This window comes from Podarcis filfolensis (assembly GCF_964270895.1).
Source record: "Podarcis filfolensis genome assembly, chromosome: 14".
Lineage (NCBI taxonomy): Eukaryota > Metazoa > Chordata > Lepidosauria > Squamata > Lacertidae > Podarcis > Podarcis filfolensis.
Window position 1 is genome coordinate 43890663 of NC_139616.1, and position 18624 is coordinate 43909286.

The window sequence follows — 18624 nt, forward strand, 5'->3', positions numbered from 1 at the left end:
AATCCAAAAAAAGGTTGCAAACCGGGACACGCATTAAGGCATCTAAGTCTTAATGGCTGCAGGACAAGTAAGAAGTCCAACAGGTAGAGAATTTATTTCCAGCGTGGAACTGCAAAGAAGGTGGGCACAGCATCACCTGTTGAGCATCTGTCTTCCATGCAGCAACGGATGCTGTTGGGCAAGGAGGGAAGATTTTATTCGTGTATAAATAACCCCACATAAATAAATCTCAATTAGCATTCATACTAGTAAACCAGCAATTTTTTTTCCACGCCAAGGAAAAAGTCCAAGCCCGAGGAAAGGAAAGGGTTAACGGTTCCCGATGAGCTTATTGGCTGAGCGCGCAGCCAGTGGGGAGCAGATAACGCCGCCGGGTGGAGGGAGGCGAGCGCTCCTCCGTCCCTAATGCGCACGCGTGCTTTGCGCCTGAGGTTGCCTTAGAGACCGAGAAGCCGGTTTGTTTATATCCGGGAACTTTCGGTTATTTCTCCCTTCCCACTTCCGCCTCCGGTTGCCCCTTCCAAGATGGCGACCATAACAGAGTTGAAAGCAGGTAAAGGGAAGCGGGAATATTCTTTTTCATTTGTCTTGGTGCGCGGAGGAGGGGGGGAGCACTTGCTTTAAACTTATTTTTCACTGGGGGGGTGTCTGCCCTCCCCCAGCTCTGCTCCTAAGCCTTTAAGAGCTGCATGGCAGGTGGAAGTTCACCTGGTGCAGCTGCTATTCTGCTGTGGGGTGCTGCACCTGTTGCCTGGCTGCCCGTCATGGACTTGATGGGGAGACGTTTTATCATGCCAACAAGGAAGCATATTTAATTCTGTCTGCTTTACAAAAAGACGAAAATCTCATTCTTCTTTGTTAATTTGCAATTTTTTAAATGTCCAGCATTTCTAATGAAACTTAGCTTCTGTCCAATGCAGCTTATGAGAACTAAAGGCTTAGCTATTGTTGGTTGTTCTTTCTTTGGGGGGTGGGTGGGTGTTTGTTTGTTTTCACACTTGGAAGAGCTACAGCTGGATTTCTAGTTAATAGAAAAACTGCATGGTTTTGTACTCCCTAGTTTTAACAGACACGCTGGAGAAGAGAGGTACGCTGGGACAGATCAAAGCAAGGATCAGAGCTGAAGTTTTCAACGCGCTGGATGACCAAAGCGAACCACGGCCATCGTTGTCCCATGAGAACCTTTTAATCAACGAACTGATCCGTGAATACTTGGAGTTCAACAAATACAAATACGCTTCATCTGTTCTAACAGCAGGTGAGCCTTTTTCCTATTTCCTTTTCTCTGTTGCATGGATACTGTCCAATAAATGAATATGGAAATGGAAATCACAGAAGTTACAGTCCTACAGAAATGTGTCTCTGGGTGGATGGAGATTTGTGGCTGGTGAATAGTGATTTGCGAGCTATGCGTGATGGGGGTTACTAAAATAGCTAGGTACATACAATTCCTGCATTGCAGGGGGTTGGACTAGGTGACCCTTGGGGTCCCTTTTAACTTTTACAATTCTATGATTCTATGAATCTGAGTTCAGAAAGGATTGGGAAGACTTAATGTTCACGTGTCCTGTTTTTCAGAATCTGGCCAGCCTGAAGTTCCGTTGGACAGAGAATTCCTTGTTAATGAATTAAATATAGTTGAAGATCCAAACAGCAGATCAGTGTAAGATGACATAGTCCATATCTTCTCGTTCTATAAACTCCTTCTGGATTTTGAATGCCTTAAGTGTTGATATATGATGAATACATTCTGAATCATATATGTGCAGGACAACACATATAATGTTTTCCCTACACTTCAGGGGCTCTATGGTAAATTGCTAAAGCTATAATCTTATGCATACTTACCTACGAATAAAGTCCTGTGGAGTTCAATAAGCCTACTTCTGAGTAGATAAGATTATGCTGTAAGTGTGCCTCCAAAGAGTGCTTACAAAGAAGTCAGTTTCCTTGGATCCAGAGGGTCTTGCTTCTGAGTTACAGTGGTACCTCTGGTTATGTACTTAATTCGTTCCGGAGGTCTGTTCTTAACCTGAAACTGTTCTTTTTTTTTTTTTTTAATAATTTTTATTAACTGGCCAATCACATCAAATTAAATCACATCACATAAATTCCAAATTACAAAGCCAAATTTTTAAATTTTGTTGGGGGAACCCATACTTCAAGATCCAAAGGGGGATTCAGATCATCTTCTTATTACTGCGTTAATGTCCAAATCAGTCCTAATCAGTCCAAACAAAATTCATAATTCTATTCAGTCTTATCTTGGTGTTTCCACATCATATCTTGTTCATATAATTTCTATTTTTCCTTTACGATCTCTTCTGTTAGTCTCCTTAAGCCGATAAGCAAAATAATAATCCTGTGTGGATTTCCCGTTCCTCCACTAAGTCCAGATGGTTTCCATATATCTCCTTCGTAGATAACATCGCTCTTTCCATCATAAATTTGGCATTTGTCGCTCTTAAGTCCCACCGAGACGTATGTAAACAACTCTATTTCTCTCTTTCTCCTCCCAGACCCAAGAGCTCCAACAATGCCTCCCAAAATGGCGACGGCATTTTTAACTGCGTCATTCCAAAACTCTTAGCTTTCCAGCTTCATCTTGAAACATTGCTTTGGTTCGAAAGTTTATCTCCACACAGCCTTAATTAACCTGAAACTGTTCTTAACCTGAAGCACCACTTTAGCTAATTGGGCCTCCCGCTGCTGCTGCACAGCTGCCTTGCAATTTCTGTTCACATCCTGAAGCAAAGTTCTTAACCTGAGGTACTATTTCTGGGTTAGCGGAGTCTGTAACCTGAAGCTTATGTAACCCGAGGTACCACTGTACGATCATATGCAATTGTTTGTTCTTTGCTGAAAATCTGCAAGCATAGTCCAGCAAAGATTCCCCCTGTGCAAGTTCCACTGAAGTAAATGGGAGAGGCTAAAGTTCCTTTGCCCCTTGTTTCTTCAGCTCTCCCTACTCAACATTTCCCTCCCATTTTTTAACAGGCCACTTCTGTATGGAATTATAAACCAGCTGTTACATGGTAATGAAGAAAAGGTCTGCAATACATTCCCTAGAGCACCTTCGTTACAAGTTTCGAACCAACCAACGAAAGGAGTCAAATGGGTATGGTTTGGTTAGGGTGTGTGGGAGTATATATAATGCAGGAGTGTTTAACCTATAGTCCTCCAAATGTTGTTGGACTACAACTCCCATAATCCCTGGGCTGTGCCAGCAAAGTCTGATTGGAGTTGGAAGACCAAAAAAATTCTGAACCACAGGTTTGCCACCCCGAGAAGGGCTTGCAAATAAACTTTACTTTCAAGGAAAAGAGAAGTTCCTGTTCTGACACTGGCACACATTGTCATTGGTACTGAGACATAACCAAACATAAAACCTGGCCACCTTGGGGTCTACTTCCTCCTGCATTAAGATGGAGAATCTGATGCTCTCCAGATGTTGTTGGATTTTAACTCCTATCGGCCCCAGCCAGCAAAGGACAATGGGAGTTGTAGTCCAGCAATGTATGGAGGGACATAAACGCCCCAGTCCTACATGAATTGGCCATGTTGTTAAGATTTGCTTTGGAGGTTCAAAACTCCATCATTGTTGGAGTCAATGTCGATGGCAACTGGAGAGAGAGCTTTCATTGCGGTGCCTTCTGGGCTTTGCAACTTCCTCCCTCGAGTGGTTTGCCTGGTGCTGAGTTTATTATCTTTTAATTGCATTCTGGATTTCTTCTCTTACTTTGGCTTTTAAAATGTGCAAGTTGCTTGCTTCTGTAGTTTTGTTTATATTGGAAACTGTTCTGAGAATCTGTATTGAAGAATGGCATATTATTGATTGGGATGTTTGGGTAACATTGGTCACAGAGGAGATCTGCTACACGGTTCACCCAAATTAGTATTGCAAGAGCTGCTGGCAGCGTGATTCTATACTCAAAGTGAGTCCTCCTGAATTCAGTGGGACTTGTTTTCAATTAAGTGTGCACAGGACTGCAGAAGCAAAGGCACAAGACTTGCCTTTATCCTGTCTGGAAACAGTGAATGAGAGGTGCCATTCACTGGAAAGATAACTTGCATAAACCTAGCTTAAATGAGCAAGAGTTGTGCAACAGCATAGTATGACTCTTCTGCAACTTGAAAGCAATTTTCCAAGCAGGTTTTTGGCCTCCACGAAGGAAAACTAGTTAGCCAGTGATGTGATCTGTAGGTTCAGCTCATCCCAAGTAGCTCTCATAAGAAAATATGATTACTGTGAACAATCCACTCAAGAGCTGGCATTACTTACCTTTCTCCCTGCCACATGGCCGTCCATGTTGAAATGCAACACAACGTCTTTGTTTTAATTCTCAGGCGCTGCTGCGGAGCCAGGATGCATAGCCGGCCCAAAGCTTGAAGATATGTTGAGTTCATGGGGCCTAAACAGATGAAATAAACCATCACGTGTCTTTAATGCAGAGCAGGTGTTTATTTGTTACTGTGCAAAGTTCTCAAGATTGATTGGTAAAATGGGTAAGGACTATTTTGTAGATGTGACATTTCTAATCATCTTTGTGCTGTGCTTTACAGTTCTAGTCCAAGGTATATTGTTGGTAAAAGGAGGGATATGTTAGTGTGGAAATGTAAGAAACTGTGACAGTTTTACAGCATCAATCTTCTCTTGGTGGGTCAGAATTCATTTATTTTCATTTTATGATAAATGGTAAATAAAGGGGGGGGAGCAGATTTGGGCTATAGGTGGGTCCGGGATCTAAAAATTAAAAGCATCCAGCTTTTCAGCTCAGTGTCATACTGAATTCTATTTTTGGTTCTTTGTACATAAATAAAAGATAGTTTGCCTTAAACTTTGACTTGCGAGGGTGTCCGATAATTGAATCCTTATGTGGTGGAAATAGGGACTTTTCACAACAACGATAGGGACTTTCCACAATAATTGATGTTAACAATTACAGAAATGGGATCATGTTATTTTAGGAAATGTTTCGGCCTTCCTTGCAAGCCTGAAGTGTTTTCCAGTGTTCAGCAAAGAACAGTGTTAAGCCTCAGCTAAGGATATTATATAGATTTAGGACCAAGTTATGGGTATGGTGCAGATGTAATGCTGTTGAGCTTATGTGCTCTGCCTTTCCTTCCTCTTCTCACATGCCCTGATTGAGTAGAGACTTCCTGATTTCCTAACCACAGTTTCCTGTGACATCCAAACAAGGAAACTCTGGTTTAAGCACTGCCTACAAGCCAAGATTGAAATTTTGGGTGAAGTAGGATAAAAGACTTGAGCCCCTAGCTGCTTCTCCTCACTGGAACAGCACTGCAGTGTTATGATTGAGGGCAGGTTGCTCTCCCTGGTCTCTCATTTGACAAAATTTGCAATCAGAAACGAGGATAAAAATTAATATCTGTATGTAAAATAGGAAGAATACAGTGTTCAGCTAACAGCTCTCCCAAACCACCCTTGGCTGAGCAAATGCTGCAATGTCATGGAATGCTCACAAACATTCAGGCTTCTTTGGGGGGATTTGTCACTTTACAGGGGAGTAAAATGTAAGGTTGGGTTAGGAAACGCCCTCAGACAGGGTGTAGATTAATGATGGCTAACCAGATCAAATCTAACCCATATATAACATTTCTTCTGTTCTGTTGTGAGTTACAGTAGCTGCAGCTGCCTGTGCTTTAGTGAAGTACTTAGCTTAGCTATCTGATCTGGCATTCTCACAGGAATAATTTTAAGAGACACACACAAAGGAAACCTGTATCAGAGTAGTTCTGGACAAGGGGAAGTTTTCTGTACACAATGGAAGGGGCATTTCATGGGTTTTTACTGAAGCTGGAGTGGCTGGAGCAACCCAGTCAGATGGGCAGGGTACAGATTAATAATAATAATAATAATAATAATAATAATAATAATAATAATTTTAATCATCATCATCAAGCTGACATGCTTCAAAATGGAACAGCAGCTTGCCATTCCCATGAAGCTGGAACTTTCAAAAAACTTCCGCCCGCATACATGCTTTTCCTCACCCAGGCTATGGCTGTCTAGGATTGAGGCCTAAAACTATGTTGTCACTTACTTTCTAGGAAAGTGTGCCCCCTCCCTGGCCCCACAAGCATCTGTGCAGTTTTAGGCACAATAGTTTCTTTTTCTTACACATACACTTTTTCTCCCTTAGAGGCTAGAAAGTTGGCATACTGCATTTCATATTGCATCAGTCTGCTTTTAAGCAATAACACTGAACATGTAGTAATCTTTCTTCCTTCTTCTTTTTTTCTGCTTGCTTGGCTGAAGGATGATTGTCCCCCGATATCATTTATTGCTTTACAAAAGCCCCTTTCACGAGATGTGCTTTTGGGTCTGAATGGCTGGGAAAACTGACCTTCAGTGCTCAGATGGTTGGAGTTCAGTGGCTAGATAGAAACTTGAGCCTGCAACAAAGTTTATGATGTCTGTTTTGCAGAACAAGTGAAGCGGGCATTCCACTTGACACTGCTGTATTTTCTGGGAGGCGGGGGCACAGAAACTCTGGTTAGATTCTACACTTTGAGCCTGGAAAGTACTATTTCTTGTGTAAGCTTATCTGCAAGTCTCAGCTAGCAATGGTATTGTTTCTCTATGTTGTGGGTAACACCAGCCCCCCTTGTGTTACCAAGAATCTCTGTTTCAGCTGGCACTCTGCATATGTTTTTTTTTTTTAAAGTAAATTTTTATTAAGGTTTTACAAAAAGGAAAGATAGAAATTCTCAAAATAAAAAGCCATACATTACAGAAAAAACAACACACACAGAGATACAAAAAGAGAATCACAATTAATTAAAAAAAGTTAAATTAAACAAAAAACCAAAAAAATAAAAACAAATCCATTATTCCCAATAACCTCAAATTCATATACTTATGTTCTTGACCTCCTCACACCTCCCCACTTTTGTATTCCCGTATAAATATTTAATTCAGCAAATTCTTACCCTTTTTCAAGTATTTTAACTTTATACCATAACATATTATACATCAATATTTTTAACCATTTATCAATACCTTTTTTACATAATCTTATTGACTTTTGTCACTAATTACCACTTATTACCAATCCAAGCATAATTTTAACATTCATTAATTTTGTAGTATTTCTGAAGATAGTCTTTAAATTTCTTCCAGTCCTCTTCCACCAACTCTTCTCCCAGGTCTCGGATTCTGCCAGTCATTTCCGCTAATTCCATATAGTCCATGGCACTCTGCATATGCCCCAAGATATTTTGCTTTTGCTTTTCTTCAACCAATGAGGGCAGCACCATTGCAAGGAATTGGAGAAAGCAACAGTAGTTCAACCTAAGTGTCAGAGGAAACCTCACTGGTTCGTGCCAAATATCCTCTCCCATAGTTCAGGGGAATGTCCTCACAGTAATATGACCCTATTATGCAGATCGATAGGTGCAAGCCTAATTGGTCTCCAGAACTCCCAACCGTATCGAATGCAAGCAGACAACCTTATTTAACATTAATGAACTTGATACAGGAGTGGAGGCAGCCTCCAGCAAGCATCTCCCCTGAGGAATTCGATTAACATTCATTTGCTGAGAAACCTCTCCCTCTTTCCCTAGGAGGAACACCTTAGTCACCTGATGGCAAGTCCTGATTTTCCAGAAACGGCTCGTGACCTCCCTGCCACTCTCTGGCAGGAAACTTGCATTGATCGTGTGTGTAACAACTTGCTACTTGAAGTCATGTTCTACTGTTCCTTCTGCCCAGCCCTTTCTTTAAAGAGAGCACCCTTTGGTGTCAGAGCTAATACAGTCACACCTCGGGTTACAGACGCTTCAGGTTGCGTTTTTTCACGTTGCGGACCGCCAAAACCTGGAAGTACCGGAACGGGTTACTTCCAGGTTTTGGCGGTTGCACATGCGCAGAAGCGCCGAATTGCAACCCGCGTGTGTGCAGATGCACTGTTGCGGACATGCATCCCGCACGGATCATGTTCGCAACCCAAGCGTCCACTGTACTCATCAGGAATATTCTTTCCTATAACTGGACACCCCTGCCGCCCCATTCCTTCCCTGGATCGGTCTTCTGCCAAGGTGTTTTACTAGCTGCAACAAGACTGCTCTGGGATTGTCTCCAGTTCAGCTATCTGCTCAGGATGCTGTTCCATTTCGTTAGGAATCCTCCTTTGAGACTGCTCCCCTTTGCTCTTCTTCGAGCCTGCTCTGATCCCATGGATGCCAGCGGCATACAGGCTTCCAATCTAAAAAAACAAAACAACCCATGGCACACAAGGGAAAAGGGACGGGGAGGGAAGAGGAGGGGGGAAATGCAAACTCGGACACCAATTCTTAAGTTGTGGTTCCTTGCATAGTGCAGGGGTAAGGAGATGCCTGGGGGAGACTTCTGCTTCCCATCTCTCTTCCCCCTGCCCCCGGCAGTCTGATGTAATGGCTGTTGATGGAAAGGAGGCCTGGTAGAGCCTGTCTGCCAAAGGGAAACTGCGTCTTGCAGTGCTTGCCCCTTGCCCCCTAAGCTAGCCTGCTGCCTTCAGATGCAGTGTAGGACACTGTCCTATTGCCAGTGTTAAAAGTTAAGTTTCAGCTGCCAGTCAGGCTGGCTTCTGTACATTGAATTAGGAAGGAGGGCCACTTTGTCTTTCGCTTCACGTTGCAAACTAGGAGATCTGGATTCAAATCCTCACTCGGCCCTGAATCTCCCCAGGAGGCTCCCCTGTATCTTGACCTCCCTGGTTTGTTGCAAGATAAAATCAGACGGGAGCACAAGGACGATGTGTGCCAGCCTTGGAGGAAGGATGTGATATAAATGTCATAATTGCCAGGAGGGGATTGTTCAGGAGGAGCCACCCCATGCTACAGTAGCTGATGTCATGAGTAGTTGGGGTTTTAAGTTTTAGAGTTCCCCAACCTTGGGTCTGCAGTCAGATGCTGTTGGACTACAACTCCCATCATCCCTCATCAATGGCCAAGCTGGCTGGGGCTGATGGGAATTGCTGTTGGCATCTGTCTGTCTTGAGAGACAGCGGAGTGCACCTCCAGGGGTGAAGTCAAACTGCTGTGTTAGCAGCACCAAAGTGACCTCCCCAGGGCGCAAGCCTGGGCAGTGTGTCTGGAGGTCCTGGGCTGCCCAGATGACAAGACTGATGTGGCCCAAAGGGAAGCAGAACAATACTTTTGGTTTAGTCCAGGCATAGGCAAACTCCAGCCCTCCAGATGTTTGGGACGACAATTCCCACCATCCCTGACCACTGGTCCTGTTAGCTAGGGATGATGGGAATTGTAGTCCCAAACATCTGGAGGGCCAGAGTTTGCCTATGCCTGGTTTAGTCCAACAGCATCTGTTGAAGAACACTGGTCTACAGAAGCCCCTTGTACTTGCCCACCCACCATCTAGGGTCTGTGCAGACCTGGTGAGGAGGAACACCACCAGCCTGTTCTCTGCACCATCTTGTCTGTAGAACTGGGCAAGGGGTTTCCCCTCTGATGCCAGCAGCGAGAGGCCCTCTTCTGAGAGATTTCGGCAAGCCTCAGTAAAGCATTGACACGTGATGCTTTCAAATCGCCCAGCCGCACTTTTCAGCTGCCCATCTGAACAGAGCTGGCATCTGAGGGCGGAATCGCTTGACCTTGGCAATTGCTACTCGGTTCTGCTTGGTGTTCTGCTCTGATGGCACAGCTCGCCATCTCCCTAAGCTGCCCGACTTAAACTTGAAGCCTTCCTAGTCCCGTAGACTCCAGCATCAACTAGACGGTCCACACGCAGGTAAGTGAGCTCAGCTTCCAGGCCACGGCTGGACGCCTTGTTTTTTATTTAGCGCACTTGCGTTCCGCTTCTCTTTCATTGTGGACCTGCATGCCCTCAGCCCCTGCCCTGCAATGAATAGTCCTCAAGCTTTCCAGCTCAGCTCCGTATCGCCCTATAAATCATCTGCCACTCTTTGTTCTGTTAGGCGCACTTGTCTGCCAGCAGCCTCTGGATGTACGTGAATGCAAAGAATGGGAAAGAATTTCCACTCCTTTTTAAGCTACGACCATTGAGAGGTGCAGATAGTTATGAAACAAGCTTTATAACTCTTCCAGGGAGAGCACCACACAGCCTTTTTTTTTTTAGGTGGTTGCTACAGTCGGGTTGCGTGCTTTTTCGAAGGGGGCATTCAGCTTTACAAAGCAATAACTTGAAAACTTGGCCAGAAGGTGCTTTCTCCTAGTTTGCATAAATGAAAGGTTGTTGTTGTTTTTTGAGTCCCTCGTTTCTCTTTGCAGTTCTGGGCTTTTGCGACATCCAAAACTGTTTCAGAAGATGCATTGTGGAGCCTGTTAGCTCAGTTGGTGAAAGCGTGGTGCTGATAACCCCAAGGTCATGGGTTTGATTCCCATATGAGCCACCTGGATATTCCTGTATGATTCCACCTAGCCCAGTTTTGTACATCCTTCCTGGCGGTGTGTCTCAGCAGTGATGTCCATCACCTCCAAACACCTGGCATCTTTTAGGAAGAGAAGACTAGGACAGCAGAGCTCTCTGGCCTTGGGAAGGACCTTCCATTAGCCATCGTTGAGGGTAGCACCACGGAACGGAATGGCCCATAGCTCAGTAGCAGAGAACATCGGCTCCAGAGCCCTGGCATCTCCAGGGAAAAACCTCAGTCTGAAAACCCAGAGACTTGAAGTGGGTCAGTGTGGACTAGGGGTCTTCAACCTTTTGCGGGGCCCGTGAACACACCTGAAAACAAAAGGGGAGTGTTATGGGCATCGTTCATGTGCAGCAACCCTGCATGTACATGCTCACACTCCATCCCTGGCCAGCTATTGAGTTTGGAAAAAGTGTGGTTTTCAAAACCCTAAGGTTGGGAGGGGGAATGAGCTACTTGGAAAGCATAGGCGAAATGCGAGAATTGCAGGAAGGCCAGTCTCACCTCTCCGCATCTGTTAGGCTTGAGAAAAGCCTTGAGTTGGAGACAATGGAAGGCTTTTATCCCATGCCTAATTTCAGCATGTGTATGTGTAGAGGGGAAGGGGCCCTGAGAACACTTGGCGGTGTCTCTAGGCACCATACTGCCAATCCAGGTCTACGTAACCCTGGTCTCTCTGGACCAGGGTAGGACCGAAAAACAATGGATTCAAGTTGCAAGAAAGGAGGTTCCGACTAAACATCTTTCTGACAGTAAGAGCCGTTTGACAGTGGAACAGAGTCCCTCAGGAGGTGGTGGACTCTCCTCCCTTGGTGGTTTTTAAGCAGAGGTTGGATGGCTATCTGTCATGGATTCTTTAGTCGTGATTCCTGCATTGCAGGGGGTTGGACGACATGACCCTCAGGGTTCCCTTCCAACTCTACAACTCTCTGATTCTATGTTCCAACTTGGTGAAAGATCGCTCCCCCTATATTCCTATTTAACTCTGCTCTATTTAAGTCTGCACAAGGAAGACTAGAATCTTCCTTTATTTTGGGAGGGAGTGTCAGAGCCCCTGCTTTGCATGTCGAAGGTTCCAACTTCATTCCCTGATCTCTCCAGCTGAGACTCAGATTCTCTGCCTGGAGAGCTGCTGCCAGTCCGTGTGGACAGTACTGAGCTAGATGGACTCTTTCAAAAATACTTTTTGTGCAGAGTTTCAAAACAAGCATTTTGCAAAGGCATTAACAGAAAAGCAAAGACACAGGACCGTGCCGGTTATCAATAACATTGCTGTGCTATTAAATAAAGGATTGCTGTGGTGACGTTGAGACGAAGTTCAGGGTCAAATGGGGAAGAGAAGGGTGATGGTTGTGTTTCTTTGGGCCCAGGTGAGTATAGATCAAGTGACTTGTCCCAGATGGACCAAGGGATTACGTACAGGTAGGACTTGGGAAAGATCCTTTGCTGTGAAAACTCAGGAACCGTTTCTGCTCAGTGCAGACGCAGTCCTGGCCTGGTGGTCCACGGCACCTTCCTGCAGAAGTTAGCAAGCCTTGCTGCGTCTCAAGAACTCCTCCACCTTTGGTTCCTGCAAAACTCTTTGCGTCTCCTTGCCCGCCCACCCTGGTCCATCGGTCCTCTGCTTTTGACATGGGGCTCCATATTTAGGCTGCTGCTGCATGTGGGGCATTTTGTATCCGGTATGTTGATGGGAATTCCTGGAGGATCCTTGCGTTCCCTTTTTGGGATGTCTGAGAAGCCCAGGCCCAGGCAAGGGAGATGCAGAGAGAGAGAGAGAGAGAGAGAGAGTTTGGAAGTCCAAATGCATAGAATTTTGTTTTGTTTTTGAAACTTCTGCCGGCCTTGATGAGGACCAGATTCCTCCCTCCCCAAAGCTGGCTGCAGGCACCTCTGTCCTTCATTCCTCCTCTGCCAGCTGGTCCTGCCTGCCTCTTCTTCTTTCCACAACACCGGAGGCACCCATTCCATCCTCCCTCCATCCCTCCCTCTTTCCCCCCTGCTCCCCCCACGCTCCAATGCCACAAGCCATTTAACAGTTATCTTTTCCCATTTAAGGACAGAGGGAGGTATTTATATATATAAATTATGTGCAGTACTTTCTCAGGAGGCTGGGATTCCCTGCAAAACAGCCGCTTCGGCAGAGAGCTGGTTGGGGCAGGAGCTGGGAAAAAAACGACCCTTTCGCTCCCCAGAGACAGGCCGGGCTTAAAACGGCCCAAGGTTCCCAAATGTTACATAAACACGTGGGAGATGTGGGGAGACCTCTCCTTCCAGGGCTTGGCTTGGCTTGGGAAGAGGGACCTTTCGTCTCCCCCTCCCACTTCCATGGACGAGACCCTTCTCATGGAAATGAGCATACTTTGATCTTATGTTTAGAGCCGGGCATCAAAAGGCCGATGAGAGATAACACTGTTTTTATGGCAAGGGGGGGGGGAAATTTGGGAGTCTCCACTCTTAATCCTTCCTAACTGATGCTTCTCTTTCTGTCTCCCTCTCTCCCGCTTTTGCTGTAAACCCAGAGACATGGGAAATCAAGAAGGGGTTAAGAAGGGTCATATTGCTGCTTTGCAGACCAAATAACACCCCCTCCATTATTTCTGGGAAATGGCTTATTAAGAAGTGAGCGTGAGAGAGGAGTCTGATAATTTCTGAGACATCACACAAACCTCTCCCGCAAGCCATGACGAACAAAAGACAGAAACCCCAATTTATTGGGAGGTGGTAGTGAGATCTGTTTTAGCCACAGCTGAAAACTGAACCTGAGAATGTACAGACAGTTTCTTTATTTGTTAGGGGCCCCCCCAGGTAGTGCCAGGGTTTTCCAGCAGGGGGCGGTCTCTGGGGACCCTCCCCATGGGAGTCAGTCTGCCTCTATATAGGGAGGTTGCAAAGGGAGAGCAGCCTTGGTCTGCCCCAGCTGTTAGCAGTATCAGTTCCGGACTCTCCCAAGACATTTTCTGCTTTCCCAATTGGACCCCTGTAAGTACTCTTTTTGACAGCAAATGAATTCTCCTGCTTAAGCCAGGGCTGCTGTGAGTTCAAAGCGAGCCCTATCAGCCTGAAATTAATTGCTCCTCTTTGTAAGATGCAGTTAGGGAGGTTCATTTGGGGCGGATGTAGAAACCGCCATGGCTTGGCATATAGAACTTTCTTTAGCAGGTGGGTTCCCAGTGTGCTGAGCTTCCTGGAGATTTGCTACTGCTTTTTTTAGGGTGGGTTTTGTTTTGTTTTTAAAATGCAATTTGTAAGGAGGAAGGGTGTAATATTCTTAAATGGCTAAGTAATTGTTCTTACCAAAACCACTCAGAGGCAAGGTGTGTAAAGTGTGCCTTTCATGTACAGGGACAAGGTTAAGAATGAAAATCTTTGCAGAGTTAATTATGTTATACGAGGCTTTAAGAAGCAGAGATTCTGCTGCAGCTTTGTTAAAAAGAAAATATATGCTGAGAAATCATTCATGGCAAGTAACTGAATTTTGACATTTTTCATCTTGGCAAATTGCCTTTTAACAAGCTACTGACATGAGAAAGGATTTGTTGCCAGTTATTACAGTGATGAATGAGTCCCACAGATGGTTCAAATTCCCCTAATGAATCGGCGATCTTGGTGCAAATGTATTCAAGCCATCTACTCGTTTGATCTTGGATTGCAGCATAAATCCCAGGTTTTCCTTGACCTGTCGCTCTTCAGAGGTTGTTGGACTACAACTCCCAGCCTCCTTAACCATCGGACATGAAGGCTGGGACCGGTGGGAGTTGGAGTCCAATAAAATCTGGCAGGCAACAAGTTGGGGAAGGCTGTCAGCAGGCATGAGAGTATCTGTCAATTTTCAGTTTTCTTAGTTTCTCATTTCCCCCCTAAATTCAGTTTTCTGTGCCTCTGCAACAATTTGCTGCCTAAAAAAATAAAAAACCTCAGCGTTTTAGTGCTGATTTTTCAGAATAAACACATTTCTTGCATGCAGCGTTGACAAATATACGCATAATATTTACTAATATGTGCATACTTTATCCTAACACTGCTTGGTTGGAAGACTGCACTGCAAAACTCAGAAGGGTGAGGGTTTTGATTGGTGGCTGTCCCTCGGTTTGCATTTGGTTTAGGAAAATGTGCATTTGTTAAGGTCGCCTTTCAATGTAAACTGAATTGGCTTTCTCTCCCCCCACCCCATCCCATCCCTTCGTTATCATGCATGATAAGGCCCTACCTTACAGGAGAGATGGTCATAGTCAAGCAAAAACCTGTTTTTTTTTCTTTTTTCTTTTGGTTTTTAAAAGGTTAAAAAGTCAGATCTGTCCAGAAGGAGCTGAGGCAGCTCCAAGGGCGTCCTTTTTTTCTGGTGACATTTGGTTACTGGTTTGTTTTGTTTCATCCTCAGAAGGACAAATAAGGCAAAGGAAAGTATTAAGGCTTCAAATCAAAGGAAGGGGAAAGTCAGTAGATGGCAGTAAAGGAAAGCAACAGCATTGGGGGTCGTAGCAGATGATGCTCACAAGCTTCCTATGCGCTCCACACAAGAGCAGTGGCGTAGCATGGGTTGTCAGCACCCGGGGCAAGGCAAGTTATTTGCGCCCCCTAACCCGTGGATTTGCGCCCCCTAACCGTGGATTTGCGCCCCCTAACCCTAACCCCCAGATGTTGCGCCCGGTGCGGCCGGCCCCCCCTGCACCCCCCACGCTACGCCACTGCACAAGAGCGATTCCACATGCTGTTACATGGCCACAGCGGGGCTTGCAGACGAGGTCCCCATTGACAAGAAGCTGCAGCCACTCTTTGTTATATATTTACTGCATTGATGGCTCTCCTTTTGCTCAAGGGGCGCTCAAGATGGCCTATGTGGTTCTCCCCCTCCTCATATAACCCCCACAACAACCCTGAGAGGCAGGGCAGGCTGAGAGGCACAGTGTCTGGTCACCCAGGGCGCTTTATAGCTGAGTGGGGATTTGAACTCGGGTCTCCCAGGTCTCCCTCTTAGCTCTGTGGCTATATTCTTATTCTTGTCACCATCATCATCATTGTCCTCCTCCACAGTCAGGTTACAGCAATGTAAAAATGCGAGATTGAAATCAGATAAAGTCATTTACAATCGGACTAGGGTGGGTCTTAAAAATATACATTTCAGGTGTCTGTAAGGAAGGAGGTGGTCTTTCAGGCAGACCCTCCAAGTATCCCTATTTTCCAGGGACATCCCTGATTTAGAGAAGCCGTCCCGGTTTCTGATTTGATCCCAAAATGTCCCGCTTTTCCTTAGGACGTCCCAATTTTCATTGGAGCAATGTTGGAGGGTGTGGAGTTATCCAACCCCCGAGTGGTCTGAAGGCAATCCTGTATAGGGACGTTGTTGCTGCTGTTATTTATGCTTTATGCTTTTATATATGTTGGAAGCTGCCCAGAGTAGCTTGGGGCAACCCATTAAGATGTGCAGAGTATAAATGATCGTTAGGGAATGGGACGTTCCTATTTTCATCAGAGAAATGTTGGAGGGTATGTCTTTCAGGTATTCAGGCCCTGAGCTGCTTGGGGCTTTAAACACTAACATGAGCACCTTGGATTGGCCCAGAAACAAACTGGTGTGTGTTTTTCTCCTTCGTTCATTAAATTCTTTTTAGGTTGAACACCTGGAAAGTGTAGCACCTGAAGCACACCTAAAAGATTCATTTTGTATAATCCTCCGCCACATCCACATTTGAAGCTCTGTGATGCCCCTTTAACTGTCATGGCTTCCCACAAAGAAACCTGGGAGCTGTAGTTTGTTAAGGGCGCTGAGAATTGTCGGGAGATTCCTATTCTTCCCACAGTGCTACATTTCCCCGGGTTCCCCTCGAAGAGGGATTAACTGTGAAAACACTGTGGATTTTGTAGCTGGGATGTGTGTGGAATAGGGGCCTCCGAATAACACTTAGCACCCACAACAAACTACAGTTCCCAGGATCCTATGCAATTAAATACATTGCATAATGGCCGATGTGCCTGTTATTAAACAGTGCCTCAGAGCAGGAGCATTGTCAAGGAGTACCTCAGAGGGCTGAGGCATATTCTCCTTTTCTTTCCTAAAAACTCTCTCTCTTTTTTTATTACTTTGTTTACAGGGCGGCCGGGCGCACTTGCAAAGCTGGCAAGACCTCAGCTGCCTGCCATCTTAATTTGCCCAGAGGCAAATTAGCATACCTTAGCATATGCAAATTTGCCTCTGGAGCGCCCCCCACCTGTGGGTGCTTGCTTGAAGCGGCTGGCAACACCCACCCTGCAAGGGAGGACAGATCTGTGAGAGAAAAGAACCTCAAAAAACTCTGAGGGCAAAAACCATCTGTCCGAAAAACGCCTCTTTTTCACTAACTCGGCACCAAACAAGTCGAGGTTTTGAGAGACGCGTTAATTCCCAGTGTCTTCTTGACGGTGGCCCCCTCAGGTCCTGTCCTCCTCAAAATATCGACTTGTCTGATTAGGCTCATCAGCCACGCTGTCTCAGACACGAACGGTACCATTTTTTTAATTGTCCGACATGGCAAAGGACTTCGTTATTCCCTAAAAGGTCTTTGTTTTGAACTTGTTATCGCTGGATTTCCTTTTTTTCTTTTTTTGGCCGATCGGCTAGTAATGAGCAGAACATGCCCATATATGGTAGCCTACGTGGACCTCTTGCAAACAGATCCAGGGAGCTTTGCAAACGACTTGGACTCTTTAGTTACGGGGATCTGGGTTCGCCTTTAAAGCTCCGTCAGCTTAAAAGGAAGGCGGCCGGGCGATCTCTTTCGGCCACCCCCCTCCCACTCCGTTCGGCGACAGTTTGTGTGGCGTAGGTCCTACTTTCAAAAGAGAAAACCCCAAGCGCAGGCTGCAGATTTAATTAATAAAGCAAATAAATTTCAAAATATGCTGAAGCGGTGCTCGTGGCTGTGAAGGCCACATCGCACAAGACACCCTCCCTCTCAACAATGTGTTGCTATCTCAAAAAGAAGCGGGTATCTCATAAAGACTTAAGATGGGCCTGCCGGTGTTTGAACTGTTGGACTAGCAGAAAAACAGACGTCTCATTTACGTGCCGCCAAAGAGAAATTCGACCCATTATCCTTCTGTTGCCTCTTGGCAACTTTTTCCTCTTGTACAGGGAGGACCAAACTCACAAATACACAGAAACCTTTGGAGAGATGGAATGGTTTGAAATGGGTAGGCTATTCCATATAAAATATCTTAATGCTCCTCCATAGTTCATTGTGATTGTTTGCAGTCCCAATGGACTTGAAACGTTTATCAGGTTTTCCCCAAAACACTTAATAAACATAAAAGAAGTATATCATAGCATTGGAAGGGACCACCAGAGTCATCTAGACCAACCCCCCCGTAATGCAGGAATCTTTTGCCCAACAGAGGGTTCAAACCCACAACCCTGAGATTAAGAGACTCATGCTCTGCCAACTGAGCCATCCCAGCTACAGTATAGGAGTTGTAGTCATAAGCACTTGGAGGGTGCACTAGGTTGGTGAACTAAGTTGTGCAAAATTATTTTTTGTTGCCGGAGCAAGACGGTTTGAGCATATTACACCGATCCTGGTCCGACTGCACTGGCTACCAATTAGTTTCTGGGCCCAATTCAAAGTACTGGTTTTGACCTATAAAGCCTTAAACGGCTCAGGACCGCCATACCTCAAGGACGCCTCTTCCCATATTAACCTACCCAGCCCTTGAGATCATCTTCTGAGGTCCTCCTTCGTGTGCCTCCTCCTCGAGAGGTCTGGAGGGTGGCAACATGAGAACGGGGCCTTCTCTGCAGTGGCTCCCTGTCTGTGGAATGCTCTCCCCAGGGAAGTTTGCCTGGTGCCTTCAATAAATACCTTTAGGCCCCAGGCAAAAACATTCCTTTTTAACCAGGCCTTTGGTTGATCCGATTTACATCCTATGCCCTTTTAAAAATATTTTATTCGGGGGGGGGGGCTATTGGGTTGTCGTTTTTATTTTCATTATGTATTTTGTGGTTTTATATGTTGATTTTATTCTGTGAACTGCCCTGAGACCCCCGGGTATAGGGCAGTACAGTGGTACTTCGGGTTACAGACGCTTCAGGTTACATACGCTTCAGGTTACACACTCAGCTAACCCAGAAATAGTGCTTCAGGTTAAGAACTTTGCTTCAGGATGAGAACAGAAATTGGGCTCCGGCAGCACGGCGGCAGAGGGAGGCCCCATTAGCTAAAGTGGTGCTTCAGGTTAAGAACAGTTTCAGGTTAAG

General features: G+C 45.5%; 2 protein-coding genes across 9 annotated transcripts in view; both read left to right on the forward strand.

Annotated features, from left to right (window-relative positions):
• The first annotated feature begins 427 nt into the window (after positions 1-427).
• Positions 428-4447, forward strand: CEP20 (centrosomal protein 20). The gene is made up of 5 exons (XM_083585954.1): positions 428-553; positions 1061-1258; positions 1579-1663; positions 2998-3118; positions 4348-4447. Exons 1-5 carry the CDS (start codon positions 526-528, stop codon positions 4372-4374), a joined length of 459 nt encoding a protein of 152 aa, XP_083442080.1. The 5' UTR covers positions 428-525; the 3' UTR covers positions 4375-4447.
• A 5037-nt stretch (positions 4448-9484) lies between these two features.
• LOC310749103 (myosin-11) overlaps positions 9485-18624 on the forward strand; it is a 1537435-nt gene continuing 1528295 nt past the window's right edge. For 3 of the 8 annotated variants that reach the window (XR_014541487.1, XR_014541488.1, XM_083585556.1), the window contains exon 1: positions 13116-13376. The gene's annotated coding sequence lies outside the window, so the exon portion shown is untranslated. Of the gene's footprint in view, positions 9749-12658; positions 13377-18624 lie in introns of those variants that run through there. The other 5 variants (XM_083585558.1, XM_083585555.1, XM_083585557.1 and 2 more) reach the window with 3 other exon arrangements.